Source organism: Trichosurus vulpecula, chromosome 9, assembly GCF_011100635.1.
Source record: "Trichosurus vulpecula isolate mTriVul1 chromosome 9, mTriVul1.pri, whole genome shotgun sequence".
Lineage (NCBI taxonomy): Eukaryota > Metazoa > Chordata > Mammalia > Diprotodontia > Phalangeridae > Trichosurus > Trichosurus vulpecula.
The window spans coordinates 207285264-207306830 of record NC_050581.1 but is presented as its reverse complement, the minus strand read 5'-3'; the positions used below and the strand labels follow the sequence as shown (position 1 = coordinate 207306830).

Here is a 21567-nt window from a genome sequence, read left to right as displayed (position 1 = left end):
TCTCCTGGCTCTCCTCCTCCCTCTGACTGCTCCTTCTCTGTCTCCTTGGCTGGATCCTCACCCAGGTCATGCCTCCTAACTGTGGGTGTCCCCCAAGGCTTTATCCTGGACCCTCTTCTCTTCTGCTGTACTCCAACCCCTCCAATGGATTTAACAATCATCGCTCCGCAAATGACGTCCAGCTCAGTGGTGCAGAGAGATTGCAGAACTTGGGCGTCAGGAAGACCTGAGTTTGAATCCAGCTATGTGACCCTGGTCAAGTCACTTGACCTAGTCGGCCTCTCCTGCAGGAAGGTGGGGCTTAGAAAGCCAATTTTCTTTATTACATTTGGATGCCCGCCATGTGTGGCATGGTCTGGAGGAGCTCAAGCACCCACCAGACAAGAGGTGAGCAGGCCTGAGCCAGGTGCACACTCACTGGGTGAGCAGCAGGGCTCCAGACTTGGAAGAAGTGGCCCCCATTCCAGATCAAGGCCACACCTGCTGCTGGTGCCCTTGGTCCCCGCCCCCCTTCTTCCCCAGCAGAATGGCTCCCAATCAGGCCCGCTCTCTCATCTTCACCCCCTCCCCATCTCCAGGCTGTTGCCCTATGGCCCAGAGACACACCCAGGTCTCTTGACCATCCTTAGAAAGCATCTCCTCCAGCCATTATCCAATCTCCCACCTTCCTCTCCCTGCCAAGCATCTAGAAAAGGCTAAGAGGAAGGGCATTAAAAATAACTGCGGATGTTGAAAGGCTTCACGTGGGGCAACTCTGGGCTAGGTAAACTGGGCACTGGGCTCCCCTTTGCTCCCTACTTCCCATCTCCTCTCTCCCTCTCTCATCCACCGGCCCACACTCCCATACCGCACCGCCCCCCCCACCCAAGCTCCCCCTTTCTGCCCCATGGTCAAGTGCTAGACAAGGAAAGGGCTTAAGAGCCCAGCTGCACATCACCACACACCGTACAGAGGTCCTTGTACTGAAGCTTCTGGAACTTGGTGTCTGTGTTGCCCGCGCACAGCTCCACGTAGCCCAGGACCACCTGGAACACTGTGTTGTGGATGGCCTGTGTAAAGTGCATGTGCAGCTGGTCCATTGCAGTCTACAAGGCACGAGAAGCATGTCACTGGGCTGCCCAGCTGTCCACAGGCCATGCACACATATATGCGTGCACACACACAGGCAGGCATTCATGCGCACGTACACACACACACACACACACACACACACAGGCTCATCGCCCCTGGGTTCACCTGGGCCGCACAGACAGGCCGTGGCAGGCCCAAACACACCTGCGTTTTCCCCAGGAGCCTGTAGGCCTGCTGCACCTTGGTGTAATGGGCAACATCAAAGTTCTTGCAGATTTTGGAGAGCGCCACATCCAGCTGCTCCTAAAAGGGAGCACACACAAGGAGGGGCTGGTGAGAAGCCCCCAGCGGAATACCCACAGGATGAGTGGGGCTGGCCTTAGACACACCGAGCAGGAGTTAGGAGGAAAGACCCACCAACCCTGGAGCCCCACTGCCTGAATTCAAATCCTGGGCTGCACAGTCTTGGACAAACTACTTCCTCACCTCTGTAAAACAAGGGCTTAGACAGACCAAGGTCCTTTCTGGGGCCAGAAAAGCCGGAATTTATGAAACACAGATTCTCAGTAACTGTGAGGCCAGCTCTCAGAGCCCAGGGCCTGCAAGGGCCTGAAAGCCCAGCCCCTGCAAACAGCCCAGCTGGCTTGAAGGGGAGGCTGCAGAGAGCCACGACCGAGGCTTCCCACGGAGGCCTTGGCACTGGGCTGGCTCTGTCAACCTTGGGGCCCCTGAGCATCCATGAACTCTCAAGTAAAGCAGGATTCTCTTCTGCGGTGAGAGAAGGGACAAAACGCCCTGGTGGCAAAAGCAGCGTTTCTCAGACTAGCCTTTATTGGCTGGAGGGGGAGGGGGGAGGGTCACTGTAGGCCTGGTCCCCTGAGCAGGTGAGTGGCTCCGGGCCTGGGTCCAAAACAGACTCTAGCCTCGGGAAGACCCGTCTCAGCTTCTGTAAGGGAAAGGGGAGATGAGCCCCACCAATGCCAAGGCCCATCAGCGCCCTTCCTGGAAGACGCCAGCAAAGGAGCACTGGCCAGCCCAGCGGGTCAGCCTGCAGCCTCTGACTAACCAACCTGCCATGGCTGCTATGCTGCTGGGCTGGATCAATTTGGCTGTATGGGATTGTGTTGTGTGGGGCTACATACAATTAGGTCATGCTATGTTTGTTGTACTAGACTGTACTGTTGTGTTAGTGTGTTGTGCTGTGTTAGGTTGTATAAAATCGTGTTGTACTGGGCTACATTATACTGTGCTGTGCTGTATCAGACCATGCTGTGTTAGCCTGTGGTGTGGTGCTGCTGTATTGTGCCACAGTGTTGCACCATACTGTGTGGCACTGTCCTCACTGAGCCCCACCCGGGAGGCCGCACCACTTCCCAGAAGCACAAATCAGAGCCAGGACACAGAGGCCAGGACAGCTCAGCAGGGCAGCACCCCACACCCCTCCCCCCACCCCCAGGAGGTTCTGGGCCCCTGACTCCACACTCCCCACGCCCCTCCCCCCAGGCCCAAGGGCCCCCCTTCTCACCTCAATCTGCTCCAGGGTGTCCTGCAGCTTGGAGTCTAGTTCACTGTTGGACAAGAAGAGACAGCTCAGGTCCCTGCCTTTCAGAAGGCCTGTGTGGGCCCTGGAGACACCCCAGCAGTGACAGCAGCACCCCCAGGGAAGGAGGGACGCGGATCAGACCCCAGCCCTACACAGATCCTGGCCCTGCCTCTAGCCAAGGTGGGGGGCGCCCCCACTGGGCATGGAAGACCACCCCCCAAGATGGTTAAGACTGCACTCCCCCCAGACAGTTAAGACCGCACCCCCCAGAGGGTTAAGACTGCACCCCCAGACATTTCTGGCCCGTCAGGCAGCAGGGCTGAACCTTTTTCCTTCCTCTTCTTTGTTTGAGCCCTTAATAGAGGGAACGGCTTAGTGGGTGGTGGGGGACACAGTGAGAAATAAAGGTGCCTTCCTTCATGTCAGAGCTCACAGATGCTCTCCGAGCCTCTGAGAGAGCCCAGCTTACAGGGCTGGGCATACAGGGTATGCCTGATGGCTCACAGGCCCCACCTCCCATAGGAGGGCCAGTGGACACCTTCACCTCAACGTGTCCAAAACAACCATTCTCTTCCCCCATCACCACCCCGATTGCTCCCCCTTCCACCTCTCACCCTCCCCCTTTCTCGCAGTCCCCAGGGTAACAACCTAGGAATCACTTCTCACGCCCAGATCCAAGATGGCACCGAGGCCTGCTGACTTCACCAATTCGTGTCCTTCTCTCCTCCAACCCTGCCCCCACCCTGGTGCAGCCCAGCCACAGGGAGGTCTCCTGCCTCAGTTTCTGCCCTTTCCAGCTCCTAATGGCAGATCTAATCATCCCACCCCAATCCAGCTCTAACCCTGCCACCTCAATAAGCTCTAGGTGCTCCCTATGGCCTCCGGGATCAAATACAAAATGCTCTCCTTGGCATCCAAAGCCCTTTGTGACTGAGCCCTGCCTTCTCGGTCCAGTGACCCCAGTCTCCACCTCCACTCTGGGCCTTCTCCCTGGATGCCCCCCAGGTCTGGCACACTCTCCCTCCTCTGCTCTAACCAGTGACCTCCCCTGCTTCCTTTAATTCCCAGCTAAGATACCACCCCTTCCAAGAAGCCTTCCCCACCCCCGAATTCCAAGGCCTTCTCTGTTAATTCTTTCCTATTCAGCCCGTCTGTAGCTTACTTTGCACATTGTCTCCCCCATTAGGCTGTGCACTCCTGGAGAACAGGGGCTGGCTTACACCTCTTTCTGTACCTCCAGCACTGAGCACAGAGTCTGGCACACAGTAGGTACTTAATAAATGCTTATTAATCGATCGCATGATTGAAGATGGTGAAGAGGAGTGCAGAGTGTCCTGGATATCCCCAAACCCTGGCTTCAAAAACCTTTTCTAGAGCTTAGCCTGGACCTGGTCAGGTCCACAGCCCAAGGGATCACAAAGAATGGAAAGGCACCAAAATTAACGAGGTACCTCCTGGCAATATGCTGTTATCTCAGTGGTTCCTGGACAGGACACAGAGCAGCAGAGCCTCCTCACTATTTCTTTGGGGAATTCTTGGGGAAGGCATCCCCTCATTAGAAAATAGTGACGCATCCACAGAAAGAATTTAGAGTCTGAATGCAGACTGAAGCAAACCATTCGCTCTTTTCTCTGTTTTGTTCCTTCTTTCTCCTGATTCATTCCATCGGCTGCAATTCTTCTTTACAACCTGACTATTGTGAAAGTATGTTTAGTGTGAAGGTGTATGCAGAATCTATATCGGACTGCACGCCATCTTGGGTGGGGAGAGGAGAGGACAGGGAGGGGGAGAGAATTTGAAACTCAAAAACCTGAGGGACTCAATGTTGTAAACTGAAACTAAAAATCAATTAATTAATTAATTTTAAGAAAAATACTGAGAGTGGTAACAGTAGCCAGCCAAGAGTCCCTATTCAGCAGACAGGACATCCCAGCCCACCGCCCATGGTCAGCACCCCCAACGGTCTGAACGTGCGGGCAGAGAAGCAGCATCTCAGTGCCGGGGGAGCAAGCCCCAAAGCCTCCCTCCAGAAAAAGCAGCCACTGGACCACGGTTCTTTGTTTGGGGTCCTGCCGGACATCAGACCTTGGGCTGTGGCTATGAAGACAAAACCAAATTGCCCCTTTCACAGAATGTGTCTTACTGAAGCACTGGGCAGGATCGTCGCATTTTTAAAGTGTTAATAAAAACTCTAACTGATTCTGTCACCTCACCTATGACAATTACTTTCTTACAGGAAAGATATGAAATGGTCAAAGTGGTCAAAGCATCCAGACCCAGTGGAGCTGCAGAGTCTGAGGACCAGGATTCAAACCCTACCTCTCACCTTGCCTTTGGGGCCCCACAGGCCGCCCCAGGCATCTCAGTTTCCTCACCTGTCAAATGAAGGTGAAGCCCTAAGTGGTCTCTGAGCTCTCTCCCAGTTCTCAAGGTCTGGGTTTCTGCTGGCAAACTGGCCACTACATTCCTCAAACAATAAATGGCAGTTCTCAGATGAAGAAATCCCAATCTCTACAGTCATACCTCACCATTGACTAGAGAAATGCACATTAAAACACCTCACACCTATCAGACGGGATAACATGGCAGAAAATGAAAGTAACAAATGTTGGAGGGGATGTGGGATAACTGGGACACTGATGCATTGTTGGTGGAGTAGTGGGCTGATCCAACCACTCCGGAGAGCAATTTGGAACAATGCCCAAAGGGCTACAAAACTGTGCATCTCCTTTGATCCAGCAATACCACAGCTAGGTCTATATCCCAAAGACATCGAAAAAAAGGGAAAAGGACCTATTTACACAAAAATATTTATAGCAGCTCTTTTTGTGGAGGCTAAGAATTGGAAATCAAAGGGATGTGGTATGAGATTGTGATCGAACACTATTTATGGTGCTGTAAGAAGTGACAAGCAGGATGACTTCAGAAAAACCTGCAAAGTGAAGTGAGCAGAGCCAGGAGAACGTTGTACACAGCACCAGAGATGGAGAACTGTGAATGACTCAGCTATTCTTAGCAATCCAATGATCCAAGACAATCCCCAAGGGCTCATGATGGAGACTGTCCACCGCTCGAGAAAACAGGGCTGCAGTCTGAATGCAGATCAAGGCAGACCCTTCCTTTCCTTTCTTCATTTTTCTTCTTTTTTATTTTTTGTCCATGCTTTTTTTTTCACAACATGACTAACACAGAAATGTTTTGCATGACTGAACACGTATAACCTGTATCAAACTGCTTGCCTTCCCAAGGAGGAGAAAGGACGAGTTGGGACAGAGAAAATTTGGAACTCAAAAAAAAAAAATGTCTACATGTAATTGGGGGGAAAAAATAAAGCCCTCTACAACCCGGTAAAAAAAAAAAATGCTGCCCCTAAGGGAAAGAGCAGGGCTTCCTCTTCCAACAGCTCCCTCCCTGGACACCATGGCAGATGGGGTGGGAGGTGGGTAGACACAGGTGCCTGGTCTTTCCAACTGACTCTACGCTTGTGGAAATGCCCCTGAAGACCCCAGACTCCCAATGACTCACCCTGCCCCCTCCCGCTCCACTTGGGGCTACCAGCCCCCATACCTGATGCAGCTGTAATGTCGGAAAGTGCTGGCCGCCTGCTGACACTCAAGGCAGAGCTGGATAGCTCCAGGATAATCTTCTTCCTTGGGGAGAACAGCGCGTGAGGCTCTGCTCAAACACGGGCACAGCATTTGTTTGGGGGGAGAGGGATGTTGGGGAGACAAGGGACGTTGGAGGGAGAATAGAGGCATCACAGGGTGGGCGCTAGCTAGGGGAAGGGACATGTCCCAGCTAGGGAGCTCGGCCCAAGGTCCGGGGGCTGCTGGTGGGGGACCCTGAGCAGAAGGGGAAGCTGAAGGGAAAACTGAGGCAGGCAAGGACAATGAACTTTTTTCTGAGGAAAAACAGAACACTAAGGAGTAGCCGTGAAGGGGCAATGACCCGCCCGATTCTATGCCCAGGGCGAGGGGTCTCTTTAGCACCAAAGCACCTACTGAGGCAGGCTCTGCAGGACAAGACCACGATGTTTTCAAGAAAACTCATTTTAACATACAATGAAAAAGTGCAGCACTCAGGCACTTCAGTTTCCCCAGCCACACCAACGTGGCACCAGACCCAGGGAGGGGCATCGTCGCTGCCACAGGCGGCCAGAGGGGGCAGGTCTCAAGGACCTGTTCTGGGTCATCGGGAGGAGGGCTCTCTGCAGCCCCTAGAGGCAGGTGGGAGGCCGCCTACCTAAAAAAATCTCTGCTCTGGGGCTAGCTCCACACACCTACTGGGGCGGGGGTGGGGGTGGGGGGGTTAGTGGTGTCCCCTGACTCCTCCATCAGTCTATCATCCTCACCTACCTCCAGCATCTCACTCAAGCGCACATCCGTTCTTTGCTGGAAAAACAAACAGCGGCGGTGAGCTCGTGGCCCAAGAGCAGACCGGCAGCCACACCCTGAGCCCCCAGACCCACCAGTGTTTTTATGGTCCTCAAGGACTTCAGCAGGCCAACCAGCAGCTGACGCTTCCTCTGGTTTGCGAGAAGGCCCAGACTGGCCTGAGTAAAACCCTCCTTTGCAATATTCAGGTGCCTGCAGGAAGGAAGAATAAAGACATTGGCCAGGCTAGGCCAGGTCCACCACCTCCGGGCTTTGTGACACAAGACCAGCGTCAATCCCAGGAAGCAAGGCAGCTTTCTCAACAGTCAACATGAACTAGGGGGCTGGCAGTGTGGGGGGAACTGCCCAGGAGGCGCGGCAGACCTCAGAGCCCAGGGGCCACAGAGTCTGGCTTCTGAGAGACCAGAGATGTGGAAGCCCTGCAGCCCCGCAGGCCAGCCCAGGGCTAGGCCACAGCACTTCTTCCTAAGGACCGTGGGGTGTGCCCAGAGGAAGCTCCCTGGGGCAGCTGTGGGAAGGCCCCGGAGGAGGCCAGAAAATAGGAAGGACTGAGCTATGCTGCCAGACTCCTAGGTGTGCCCTGGACCAGCCTTGTAAAGTGGTCTCTAAGGCAGGGACCTCAGACAATGCGCATCTGTCCAAAGGAGGGCAGCACGAACCCTAGTGTTCCCCACAAAGCTAGAGCAGCACAGCCTACCTTCTTCCATTACTGCAGATAACAGTTGCCAGCTGAAGGCCCGTCTGCAGGGAGGTTACTCTCTCGAGCTCCTGCAGGGAGGCACACAAGGGGTCACTGCTCGCCTCCAGCTCCTCTCTGGCCAATGGCTCTAATGGGCTGACAGCCGTGAGAAATGTGCTGAGCAAACTTCAAAGACAGTCGCTCACGGCCCCCACACAAGCAGGCAAGTGGCCCCCAGGCATCCTGGTATCCGTGTTCCTGCTGATGGAGGCCGGGCCCTTCCAGGCTGGCAAGCAGAGACCTCGCTGTCTGAGGAAGGCAGGCAGCACATGCCACCTCCAATTTAAGGCCCGCTATCACCTACCTCCCTGATGGAAAGAAAAACATGACCCAAGTCCCACTCCCGAGGCCAACCTGAGCAGTGAGCACTGCCAGCCATCGGCCCAGCCGGGCCTGGGCAGCCACGAGGCCTCTCCCTCTGGATTTAGGTTCAGAAAATCTAGGTGAATGATGTGAAAGTGGATTTGGAGACCACCCTGTGATGGCCTGGGCCCAAGTATTTGTGGAGGGGCAGCCACCAAAAAACCACACACCCTAAAGCTTTCAGAAAAAAAACACCCCAGCACAGACGTGGCTTAAAGACCTTTGGACCAAAAAAATAAAAACATTTTAAAAATTAAAAATAAAAATAAAAAAGACCTTTGGACTTAGACAAGCTCGGAATTAGGACCAGCAAGCTCCCCATCACAACCCTCTGAGACAGGGAGAAGGGAGAATGCCCGATCCTGCCCAAAGCCAAATGAAGCCCTCCTAGGCTCTCCCAGCCCACCTCGGTCTCACCCTGGAGACCCCACCCCTGCAGCCTTCCCCAAGGTTCTCCAAGGACCTCCTACCTTGACATAAGCCGGCTGCTTTTCAAGGATCAAGTCTGCGACTTTCTTAGAGACCTGCCCAAGCAAAGGCAGACAGACAGACATGGAGCCAACACCAAGGACAGCTTCCTGGTGCCTTCCAACACAAGTCCGGCCTCTTCTTTCCCACCTACCCTCCCCTCACTGCCACCCGACCCTGCCAGCCCATACGCCACCCGCCCCCTCACACTCCCAGGTCACCCTGCCTGGATCCAAGCAGAAAAGGCTTCCCAGACCAGGCTGGGGCCTGGCCACCACCAAGGACCAGGGGAGCCCAGTGCCGGGAGACAGCCCCCCTCCTCCTTCCAGGCCACACAGCCCTCGACCACTGGCAGAGGATTTGGGGACCAATGAAACGAGGGAAGGGCTTCCACCAAGTGAGCCATGGTGCCTTGGAGGCAACAAGCTAAGACCCAGGAGGCCACCACATCTCATCAACCTCCCCTGGGCCTCGGTTTCCTCATCTGTAAAATCAGAGGCTTGGGCTCAATGCCAGAATCCATTAGAAGTGAGAAATCCTGGAGCTCAGCCTTCTCATGTTACAGGGGAGGAAACTGAGGCATGGAGCCAGGAAGGCCTCAGCCTCACCCATACAGCCTCTGGTACAAAGCCTAGACCAGAAGGTTCCTGGACACAGGTGACAAGTGACCCCGGAGGCCTGGAAGAAGCCCTGCCCACCCCAGGGTTCAAGGCAGAGGAAATCTCTGCCTAGCATTGAAGGGAATGGCGCTGCTCTGTCCCTCATGTCAAAGTCAGAGGCAAGCCTTGACTCACCTTCAGCCTGCCGTACCCCCCCACCCCCCCCACCAGGCCAGCCCCCGGTCACCCCCCTATACTCACAGCGGCCTGCTGCTGCTTCAGTTTGTCTCTGTATGCCTCCAATTCTTGCAAACTGAGGACAGGAGGGAGCTTCTGTGGGCAAAACCAGCCATGGGGAGGAAGGTTTGTTGGCTTGGGGACCCATGCTCCACTGAGCCGTCTACACTCACCCCCGCAGTGGATAGGGGGTCCAGGCCCCAGGTACAGAGCACCCCGCTCAGCCCTCAGCCTGGGGTCTCTCCCCCAGCCACGAGGAGGGTTTCTTGGCTTGGGGATCCATGCTCTACTGAGCTGTCTACACTCAGCCCAGTCTACACTCAGCCCACTCAGCCCTCAGCCTGGGGCCCCTCCCCCGCCGCCAGCCTCTCTAGCTGTTGACCACCCTCCCACCCTGCTTAATCTCCTTCAAATCCATGTTTCTCTTGGCCCTGAGTGGCCAATGCCCCAGCCCCCAGCACCCCATGCCTCCCCTCCCATCTCCAGCTCTTTAACAAAAGAAAACAAGGCCATGCACCCATCACCCCATGCACCCATTGTTAAAATGCGGGCAGCCCGGGTTCAAACCCCACCCCCACCCCACCCCCATCAGTGTCTCGCCCCATGACCGTGGGCAGGTCAGTCTGAACCTCAGTTTACTTATCTATAAAATGGGGAGGGGAGAAGGAGGCGGTGTTAGGTGGCTTCTTCCCATCACATTCTCAGGGCTGGAAAGGCTCTCAGAGCCCAGCCCCTTCATTTTACAAACACGGAAACCAAGGCCCAAGGGAGGTGGGCTTGCCCAGAATGACTGTGCTATGAAGGGCCCAGGCAGGAGCCTCCAAGAGCAACGCTCTACGCTCTTTACCAACACCCACCCCGGCCCATTCCCCTCAACAGCAAGGTCCAATGACTGCGCCCTGTCTTATTCACATTAATCTCTCCCGACTTACTGGGGCCAAACCTTCGGGCCAGAAACATCCCGGGATCTCTCCCACCCTGGAAAATCTTCCCTGGACCTTGCCACCTCCTGAAGTCATCATCATCAAAGCTCACATTCATAGAGGCAGGCCTCGCACTAAGACTTTATAAATATTATCTCATTTGCTCCTTAAAACAACCCTGAGAGGTCAGTGCTGTTATGATCCCCACTGTACCAATGATGAAACTGAGACAAGTCAGAGGATAAATGACTGGCCCAGGGTCACACAGCTAGGAAGTACCTGAGGCCGAATTTGAAGTTGGTTCTCCCTGACTCCAGACACTCCCTAGCTGCCATCCCACCAGTCTCCACCTAGTCACTGCCAAAGTCCTAGAAAGAATCTGGAAGAACACTCAGTGCCTTTCCTGCCTCAAAGGATGTTCCTGTCTTTGCCCCTCATGACTGAGCCTCCTGCCTGACACTGCCTCTCCAAAGGCCCCTGGGGCTCAACATGCCCACGATGGGAGCGCATTCATCACCTTTCCCATTAAATCCTCCATCCCCTACCCTCTGGGTATCCCCTTCCTCCTAGTGCCTCCAGCTCCCAACCCAGGAATCATCTTGAGTCAACTCCTCACTGTCCACCCCACCCACTTTTCTTTTAATTTATTTTTTTTTTATTTTTAGTTTACAAACACTCAGTTCCACAAGTTTTTGATTTCTGAATTTTCACCTCCTCCCTCACCTTCCCCCATGATGCCATGTAATCCGATATAGGTTCTACATATACCTTCACATTAAACTTATTTACACAATAGTCAAGTTGTAAAGAAGAATTATAACCAATAGAATGAATCATGGGAAAGAAGACCAAAAAAGAAGAGGAAAAAAAGAGAGCAAATAGTTTGCCTCAATCTCCATTCAGACTCCATAATTCTTTCTCTGGATGTGCATAGCTTTTTCTACCATGAGTCTTCTGGAGCTGTCTTAGAACCTCGTATTGCTGAGAAGAGCCAAGTCTATCAAAGTTAGTCATCAGAGATACTGTGTGTCTGTTATCGTGTATAATATTCTCCTGATTCTGCTCTCCTCACTGAGCATCAGATCATGTAGGTCTTTCCAGGTTATTATGAAGTCTGTCTGTTCCCCATTCCTTATAGCACAATAGTATTCCATTACATTCATACACCACAATTTGTCTAGCCATTCCCCAATTGATGGGCATCCCCTTGATTTCCAATTCTTTGCCACCACAAAAAGAGCTACTATAAATATTTTTGTATATACGGTTCCCTTTCCCACTTGTGTGATCTCTTTGGGATACAGCCCTAGAAGTGGTAATGCTGGGTCAAACAATATGCACATTTTTATAGCCCTTTGGGCATAGTTCCAAATTCCTCTCCAGAATGGCTGGATCAGTTCACAACTCCACCAAAAATGTAAGAGTGTTCCTGTTTTCCCACATCACCTCTAGCATTAGCCAATCTGACAAGAGAGATGCAGTACCTAAGAGTTGTTTTGATTTGCATTTCTCTACTCAATAGTGATTTAGGGCATTTTTTCATATGACTCTATATATATATATATCTTTAATTTTTTCCTCTGAAAACTGCCTGTTTATATCCTTTGACCATTTCTCAATTGGGGAATGACTTGTATTCCTATAAATTTGACCCAGTTTCCTGTATATTTTAGAGATGAGGCCTTTATCAGAGACACTGCGTCCCTCCTTATCTTGGTTGCATTGGCTTTGTTTGTACAAAAACTTTCCAATTTAATATAATCAAAATTATCCATTTTGTATTTCTTAATGCTCTCTATCTCTTGTTTGGTCATAAATTCTTCCCTTCTCCATAAATCTGACAGGTAAGCTATTCCTTGTTCTCCCAAACTGCTTATAGTATCAGCCTTTATACCTACATCATGAACGCATTTTGACTTTATTTTGGCTCTGGGGTAAGATATTGGTCTATGCCCAGTTCCTGCCCTACCATTTTCCAATTTTCCCAGCAGTTTTTGTGAAATAGTGAATTCTTAGCCCAGAAGCTGGATTCTTTGGGTTTATCAAAGAGTAAATTGCTACAGTCATTGACTACTGCTTCTTACATGCCTAACCTATTCCACTGATCCACCACTCTTATTTCTTAGCCAGTACCAAGTAGTTTTGAGGACAGCTGCTTTATAATACAGTTTAATATCTGGTATCACTAGGCCACCTTCCCTAGCATTTCTTTTCATTAATTCCTTTGATATTCTGGACCTTTTGTTCTTCCAGATGAATTTTGTTATTATTTTGTCCAGCTCTGTAAAATAATTTTTGAGTGGTTTGATTGTTATGGAACTGAATAAATTCATTTAGGTGAAATTGTCATCTTTATTATACTAGCTCGGCTGAACCACGAGCAACTGATGTTTTTCCATTTATTTAGATCTGACTTTATTTGTGTGAAAAATGTTTGTAATTGTTTTCATATAGGTCCTGGGTTTTTCTTGGCAGAGAGACTCCCAAATATTTTATAGTGTCTACAATACCTTTAAATGGAATTTCTCTTTCTATCTCTTGCTGTTGGGCTTTGTTAGGAATATATAGAAGTGCTGAGGATTTATGTGGGTTTATTTTATATCCTGTAATTTTGCTAGCTATTTACTATTTCAAGAAGTTTTTCACTTGATTCTCTAGGATTCCCTAAGTAAATCATTATATCATGTGCAAAGAGTGACAACTTAGTTCTTCACTGCTTATTCAAATTTCTTTAATTTCTTTTTCTTCTCTTATTGCTAAAGTTCACATTTCTAGTACCAAACTGAATAACAGGGATGATAATGGACATACTTGTTTTACCCCTGATCTTATTGGGAATGCATCTAGCTTATCCCCATTACATATGATGCTTGCTGATGTACCCCACCCTCTTCTGATATGGTGCCAAGGCCTACTGATTTCACTTGAACATTTCTGGTCAATTTCACCCTTGCAGCATCTCTGGTCAATTTCACCCTTGCAGCACCTCCCCAATACTCCCCCTTCTCTCCTCTGACCCTACCCCCACCCTGGTGCAGGCCTTCAACACCTCACACCTGGACTACTGGACTAGCCTGCTGGTGGGAGTCTGCCTACCTCAAGTTTCTCCCCGCTCGAGTCTATGCTCCATTCAGCCACCAAAGTGATTTTCCTAAAATGCAGGTCACATCATGTCACTCCCCCCTACTCAACAAACTGCAGTGGTTCCCTATGGCCTCCAGGATCAAATACAAAATGCTCTGTTTTGTATTCAAAGCCCTTCATTACCTAACCCCCTTCCTCCCTTTCCAGTCTCCTCGGATCTCACTGAACTAACTCTACATATTCTACCATCCAACTGTACTGGTCTTCTTCCCATTCCTCACTCCATCTCCCATCTCCACGCCTTTGTACATGCCTAGAATGCTTTCCCCTCCTTCACCTCTACCTCCAGGCTTCCTTCAAACTCCACTTTCTGTAGGAGGCCTTTCTCAGTCCCTCTACTCCTCCATTGCTAGTGCTGTCCCTCTGACTGTACCCCTATCACTGGGCAGAGTGCCTTGCAAACAGAAGTCTGGCCCAAGCTCCCTCCTTTGTAAAATGGGTGGATGGGACCAGGTCTCTTCCTTTTCAGCTCCCTACCAGCTCACAAAACTCAGATTTTGGTCAGAGCTATAGCTGCCACCGCCCCTGCCCCCCAAAGAAGCATTAAAACCCTACCTACCACCTATGTCCCCTGCAGGCCAGGCCCCAGAGCCCCGGAGCCCCTCTTGCCCCCAAAGGTCAACAGCTACTGTTGTTCACATGGGCCAGGTGAGCTCCCAGGGCCCCCAAAATGGTATGGCAACCATGCTTTCTCCTAGAAACATGGCAGGCACGTGCCACGAGGACAAAACTGATCATGTAAGGCCACTCTCTGCTAGTGCAGGAGCTTGGAGAACCACGTGGGGGTCTAGAGGTAGGGGCTTACCCCACCAGATGCTGGCCATCCCTCCAAACCTCCCACACCACAAAGCAGGAACATCGGAGCAGTATGGGAGGCAGGTGAATGAGGGTGGACACAAACCCTGGAGCCCCCCTCTGGCTGTGCACACAGTCCAGCACCTGGAGACCCACTGGTGGCCTCTGCCCTTGCCATCTCTACAGAAGTCACTGCTCTTACCTCCATCTCATACTTCACAATATCAAACGAGTCAGTCGAGAAGTAGACATCCTCAATGCTGTTGATGATTTCTTGTTGGGCCTGGGGGTCAATGGGCTGTTCCCGAAGCTCCCGCGATTCCTCCTTTAAAAAAAACCACAAGGCCAGGATGACCACAAGCACAACCAAGACGTGAGTGACCAATGAACCGTGCCAGGGGCTAACCCTCCCTGCCCCCCAACGACAGACACCAAGAGACCCCCGGGCCAGCCAACCTGACCCCTGAAGCCCTAGAGCTTGGGGGATGACGAGTGGCTAAACCTAACCCCATGTGCCACAGGCCACCTACACCACCAACGGCCACCCGCTGACCTCTGGATGCAGCCCCTTCCCAGCCTCACAAGTCACGTCCCTTGTTTTCAACTGTACAAATTAAGAAACCCTCCATAAGCCCCTGCACAAACAACACTAACACACCCCCTTGGCTAACTCCCAAGTCCCTCTCTCCCTCTGGCCCCAGACCACCCTGAGTTTGTTTTCTATCTGTCCTGCATATATTTATTATACACCTGCTGTTTCCCCCCAACAGAAGGGAAGCTCCTAGAGGGAGAGCCAATTTTGTCTTCATCTCTGTGTCTTGCACCCAGCACATTCACGTCCCCATCTGGATTTTCAACATAACACTCTCATGGCCCAGGAGGCCGCTCCAGCTCTGAGGGTGTGACCTGGCAGCCTCTAACCCAGAAGCAAGGAAGCCTGCGGCAGGGGTCTACAGGCTCCCCCGTGGCTCTGCCCTTGCTCCCAGCGCAAATCCCTGGGGAATCAGACTCCACAGACTTTCCGCCTAAGTCATCTCTAATGAAAATACACAAAAATGAAAGGGCCAATTAAAAGTTACTGTTGTCACTGCACAGCCCTCATTCATTCTGCTCCACGTGCACAACAGACTCTGTGACAAGCGGAAGGAGAGATAGGAAGGCCCAGAAATTTAACTAATAAATCACAGACATACTCAGTGTGCAGAATAATTCAGCAGGAAACTCCTAAACCCAAGGCTCAGGCCCAGAGCAGAAAAGCTCCAAGAGGAGGGGTCAGGGGCCCAAAACCCAGCTGTCTCCAAGGGTAAGGGGCCTGGCATGGGCAGGGCAGCTGTTTCGGGCTCTGCCATCTGGAGTCAGGGGCTGGAAAGCAGCACCACCACACCTATACACCATTCAACACACAGACACACATACAAACACATACATGACACATATACATACACCACACATGTTATCACACACCCCACACATATATACACATGCCACAATGTAACACACATATATACACACATGCCACACACATAACACTCATACACACACCACACACACATTCCACACAGCCTACAGGGAAGGAGGAGGCTTACGAGTTCCAGCACTTCAGCCCCTGACACACAAGGCCCTGCTTCCCTGGGGGTTGCCCTGACTTCCCCTCCAGGTCATGCCCTCCATGGGATGCTCCACCTTCCCTGCCCACAGAACTTGGATCTGAGTGCACCTGGAGAACCAACCAAGCAACAAGGACTTATGATGACCTTCCATGGCCCTAAAACCACACCTGGGGCAAAATTCCAAGGGAATTTCCCAAAGGCTCCCCACAATCTCATGGAGGAGACTGTGCACAGGCTGTTGCAAGACACAGAAAAAGTGGTGTATGTGTGTCAGTGTGTGCATGCATGTGCTGGTGCGTGCGTGCGTGTGTGTTGAAGAGGTACTGCCCTGGCTCTAGACAGGGACTGACTCGTAGCCCAAGGGGGCGAGATGCCACGAGCAAGCAAAGATCACGCATCCGGGGGAAGGAGGGAGCCATCAAACGGCAATCCTCCCGACCCAAGCGGTCTGCTAAGGCTTGGGCATCGGCTGCAGAAACAATTAAAGACATCCCACCCACTGAGAGCCGAGGGCCAGGCCGGGGCTTTTCTCAAAAGAGGCGCACACTCTGACCCCATGAGATGACTCACGTGGAGACGCCTGTCTCCCTACCTGCGATGGCTCGCTGTCTCAGGGAGCGCAGAGAGAATCTGGAACTCCAGGAAAAAGGTTAAAAACTGTTTCTACATGTAACTGGGGGGTAAAATGCTATTTTTTAAAAAGGAAATGTAAACTAGTAACAGGCACACGAAAAATGCTCTGAATCCCTAGAATTAAAAGAAACGCACATCCCAGCCTAGGTGAGGCGTCACCGAGGGTCTGCAGGCGAGGGGCGGCCCAGGGAACAATCTGCGGCTCCGGGCACGCGCTAAACACCTTACAACACCACCCCGGGAGGGAGAGGCCGTTACTATTCCCAGTTCACAGCTGGTGACACTGAGGCTGACGGAGGTGAAGTGACCCGGCCGGCGGCTAAGTGTCTGAGGCTGGATCTGCCCCCTGCTCTCCGTGAACCGCGGGGCGCCCTCTAGCACCCTAAAGAAATAGGCTTGTTGGAGGATTGATTCTCTGGGAGGGGAGGGATGCTCGGGGAAACCACGGTGATGTAGAAAAAACACAGACTGCGCTAAAAACGCGCACACCCATCCACCGTGCGCTCTGACTCCGTGACCCCGGGGGGGCTTTTCTCGGCAGACGCTGAAGTGGCGCGCCATGTTCTTCTCCAGCGCATTTTACGCACGAGGAACTGAGGCAAACAGGGCTGAGTGACTCGGCCGGACGCTGCATTTGAACTCAGGTCCTCCCTACCCGCCGCAGCGCCACGCATGCAATTACCTGACACGTACACAGAGACTAACAAGATGAACACCTGACGGGTGGCAGGAGACGGAGGGACCCCGGAGCGCCCGTGCACACGCGCGCACGCCCATGACATACAGGCACACGCACCGGGGCACCCGCGCCCACAGCGCCCACGGGCAGTCACCGGGCCCAGCGCCACAGCCTGGGAGGGGCCTTTGCGGACGAGTCTCTGGCTCTGGGTCGGGTGAGACTCTTCGCCAAAAGCGCACCGGTTCCTAAGGACCGGAGGGGGGCTGGACTCCGGCACTCGCTAGCTCTCCGGCCTCAGTTTACCCATCTGTCCCCTCTACAGAAAGCCCCCCAACCCCAACCGGGCCAGCCGCGGCACCTTCTCCCACCTGGGACCCGCCTCAGGCACTTCCACGCTGGGTGACCCTGGGCCGGTCCATTACCCCGCGTGCCTCGGTCTCCTCATGGACCCTGCAGCGTCTCTGCCCGGAAAACCCCCTGCGGTGCCGCCCCTCCTCCCCCACCTCCGGCCACGCCCCGCCCCCCATGACCCTCAGCCTGGGTGCTGCGTGGGAGGGGGAGGGGAGGAGGGGCCCTGTTTGCCTCAGTCTTCTCACCTGCAACACGGGGACCCTCACGACCCCCTCCCCCCAGGGTCGCAGGGGGCACTAAGGAGCAGGCTGGGGGGGAGGGGGCAGCGATGCTGACCCTGCCCCCGCAGCCCCTCCCCACCCTCGGGCTGCCCTCCCTCCCGCCCCGGCGCCCTCTGGCCATCCCCCCAACCTCTCTCAGCGGGGTGCGCCCCCCTCCCATTTGTGCGTGAGCTCCGGGGTCACCCGGGGAGGGGCTCCCAGTCCGATCACCACCCCCTTCCGTCCCTTAGCATTGGGCGGACACTGCCCCTGCCCCCACCGCCTGCTTCTGCCCTCCCCTTATCTAACCAGGTCCTGGGGGGGGGGGCCAGCACGGGCTTCCTACAGTGCGATACAAGAGGAGCTCCTACTGTGCGCCCCGCAAGCTGACACCAGGATACCAAAGACATCTCCTGAGCTCCTACTGTGTGCCCGCCTGCAGCTAAGGGGGGAGGGGAGGGGGACTCTGAGCTCTCCCCGCCCCCACCCGGGACCGGCCAGGGGAGAAGGCCCAGATGTTCCCCGAGGGCGGGCCGACCAGCCAGGCACCCGCCGGCCTTCACCCCCTGCTGCCTGCCTCAGTTTCCTCAACTGTAAAACGGGGATAGTAATAGCGATTAAACCAGACCATGTTTGTAAAGCGCCGAGCGCGGTGCCTGGCACATAGTAGGCGCTTTCTTCCATCCACGTGGGGACAGGGAAGAACGGAAAAGGCAGGTGTATGGGGAGGAGGAGGAGGAGGCCAGAAGACCCCACCAGAGCCAGGGCCACGCCCACAGCTGAGACCGTGATATGTATCAGGGAAGGGAGGGTGTACCTGGCAGGGGACCCTGCGACCTACCTTGCTGGGCAGCCGCAGATTCTCAATGGGGCTCAGGTCACTGAGGCTGTCCTGGGGGCTCTTGAGACCCTGGAACAAAGATTAGAGGGTCAGTCTGCCCCTGGATCCGAAGGAGCCCCACTCTCCACCCCTTTGTCTGGCTGCTCCACGGCGAGCCAGGGAGCACCGAGCCCCCACCCCGGGGTGGGAGAGGGAGCGAGGGTCTGCACAGCAAGCCAGGTCCTCCCCCCCGCATTCCCGCAGCAGTCCTGAGAGGAAACTGAGGCAGGCACTTCTGGCATCCCTGGAAATTCAGAGCTCGAGGCCCTGAGTGGACCAGGAGCCAGGGCGGAGCCGGAGGCCTGCAGGGCCCACGGCCCGACCTCCGCACCTTTGCCCAGGAGGGCCCTCCCTCTCTGTCCTCGGTCCCCTCCGCGCCCGCTGCTCCCCACCCCCCCCCACCCCCCCGACTCACCTGGCGGGCCATGAGGGACTTGATCTTCTGCATGGTAGGAGCGAGGCGGGTGGGTGTGGGGACAGGGAGGGAGGGGGAGAGGGCTCCGCGGCCCCGGGGTCAGGGTGGGGGGCAGGGGGACACCTCGGGGATGCTCGGGTCAGGCCCCGCGCCCTCCTCGGCCCCAGCAGCACCAGGAAGCCATGGTGGACGTTCACGTGACCCGCAGCAGAGGCACGGGGCATGCCGGGAAGCGTAGTTCTCGCCCGGGCACGTGGGACGCGAGCCTGGAGTATGACTCCCGAGGCCGAACTACAACTCTCGAGAGGCATCGCGGGAAGGGCGATGCCGCCCGGGGAGGAAGGAGCCGGAGGCGGGGACGGGGTCCAGTGGGCTACGCCGAGAGGAGAAGGCCCAGTAGGAGGCGGGGCCAAGGCCTGAGCCAGCCCAGAGAGTGGCGGGTATTGAAGTGGGGGCGGGGCATAAGCACCGGAGAACTGGGAGAATGGAGAGGAAAGGAAAAGAGGCGGGACCAAAGCAGGGGCAAGGCCGGAGGGAGGCGGGGAGTGGCCAGAGGGCGGGGCCGGGGCGCTGGGCGGGCGTCTGGATTGGTTGATACACCGGCCCCTGGGTGGGGCTGGATGTGAGAGGTCCCCCTCCCCCAGGAGCCACCTTGGCTCCGGCGCCCGGTGACCCTAGAGTTGAACTTGACCTCTCCCACCTAGAGCTTGTTACATTTGGCGGAATGGAGTGGGGGCGGGGGAACGAGGGCGGCCGGAGGATCCCCAAGCGCCCATGGAACCTGGCGGCTGGGCTGAGGAGGAAGCTACAAGCGTGGACCCCCAAAGCAGCTGCGGAGACCCGGGATCCCGTCCTACCTGGGGAAGCCTACCTCAGGACCCCAGCGGGGCTTCCTGGCGGCCCGAGCGGGCCGTGCCCGGGAGCTGCAGGGGACAGGCCGCCGACACCCGCCCGACCTCACCCCTGTGCAGAGGAGCAGGGCCCGGAGCGGCCAGTCGGGACTCGAACCCAGACCCTGGGCTCCGAACCAGCGCTCGGGGCTGGCCCTCGTTCTTACTATTGTCGTTTGGGGACCGGAGGACCACTCCGCATTCAGGCTGAGACCCAGAGTTCCTCCTGGTGATCACCTGGGAGCTCCCTGCCCCCACACAGGAGGACCCCTCCCCAAGTACTCCTGAGAGAGCCCCAGCCGTGCACCCTAACCTCCCACCCCACACACAAAGACCCCCTCTCCCATACTCTTATCTCTGGGAGGACCCCACCCCCCACTCACACACCTTCAATGTACCTGGGGGTGGGGCAGAGACAGCCCCTTCTGACTTCGGAAGGGACTCCTTTCCTTCAGACACTAGCTCAGAAGCGACCCAGCTCACTCCGTCATCTTCAAACTCTTGGCCGAAGGGGCCTCAGCCTTTCCAGACCTAGAGAAAGGGGAGGCTAACTGTCCGTGTGGAGGGTCTGAGCTTATAAACCACCACACCAACTTTCTGTACCAGGGATCTGAGCAATGGACATGCCGGCCCACGAGTCCCCTAGTACCAACAGCCTATGGTCCCCTTTAGAGGATGTGAGCATCTGCTGTCTCCCAGCTGCCTTTTGGAATCTGAAGCCCATAGGGATGCCCACACTTCAGAGGTCATTCCTGGCCTACGCCGGGCTGGAATTTAGCCCACAAATAAGGCACGAGTTGCAAATTCACTGGCTCTTCCAGTGGGTAGGGGCATCCATTCACACGGAGCACACCCCTCCCCACCCCTAGCACCATCCAGCCCCCCCCCCCCCAGACCACCAGTCAATCAACACAAACGTGGAACAGTTCCCTTGACAAAGACAATCAGTAAACATTTATCAAGAGCCCTAGGTGCCAGCACTGTGCAAAGCTCTGGGATAGCCTCTGCCCTCAAGGAGTTTACCATCTAAAGAGAAGAGTGAACACTCCCACCTACATACACAATCTCTCCACAGAGTCCTTAATCTAAACCAAGCCCTAATCCAGCCTCCACCCGGCTGCCTCTGGCTCTCTCATTGTCTCCTGGCTGGAGCCCAGGCGTTTTGGAGGCAGGATTCCAGGAGGGGGCCCCGGAGGATCAGGGCAGATAGACATCTTCCTCAGAAGCCATGGGGCTCCCTGAGCAGAGGCACTCAAAAAACCAGAAGACTGCCAAATCTGTATCTACTGTGAGCTTTTGGTGGTGGTGGGTACTGGGGTCCCAGGAGCTGGGAGGGGCCTGAGAGGGGGAAACAGCTCAGAGAGCAGAAGAGCTTGGCCAGGCCATGCAGGGATGAGGAGCCCAGGGCAGGGCTCCACCTGCTTGCACATATCAGCTCGCTGACTGCTGCACTGCCCACTGCACTACAAGTAGGAAGTGATCCCGTGAAAGGGCTTGCCTCTCTGTGCCTCAGCCCCCACGGCAACCCAGGGACTGGCAATGGGAGGCAGGCACCCTCCTGCCTGACAGGTGT

General features: G+C 54.7%; 1 protein-coding gene across 4 annotated transcripts in view; it reads right to left on the bottom strand.

The window, feature by feature from the left end:
- VPS50 (VPS50 subunit of EARP/GARPII complex) overlaps nt 1-19319 on the bottom strand; it is a 62427-nt gene extending 43108 nt beyond the window's left edge. Inside the window, exons 1-12 of one of the 4 annotated variants that reach the window (XM_036738620.1) lie at nt 19105-19319; nt 18651-18719; nt 14479-14601; nt 9439-9510; nt 8581-8634; nt 7706-7776; nt 7083-7200; nt 6970-7005; nt 6182-6264; nt 2597-2639; nt 1276-1374; nt 945-1085 (exon numbers count right to left, since the gene is read on the bottom strand). In XM_036738620.1, the coding sequence (XP_036594515.1) occupies nt 945-1085; nt 1276-1374; nt 2597-2639; nt 6182-6264; nt 6970-7005; nt 7083-7200; nt 7706-7776; nt 8581-8634; nt 9439-9510; nt 14479-14601; nt 18651-18719; nt 19105-19137 (942 nt within the window). In that variant the 5' untranslated portion in view covers nt 19138-19319. The remainder of the gene's footprint in view (nt 1-944; nt 1086-1275; nt 1375-2596; nt 2640-6181; nt 6265-6969; nt 7006-7082; nt 7201-7705; nt 7777-8580; nt 8635-9438; nt 9511-14478; nt 14602-18650; nt 18720-19104) is intronic. The other 3 variants (XM_036738623.1, XM_036738621.1, XM_036738624.1) reach the window with 3 other exon arrangements.
- Nucleotides 19320-21567: the final 2248 nt, after the last annotated feature.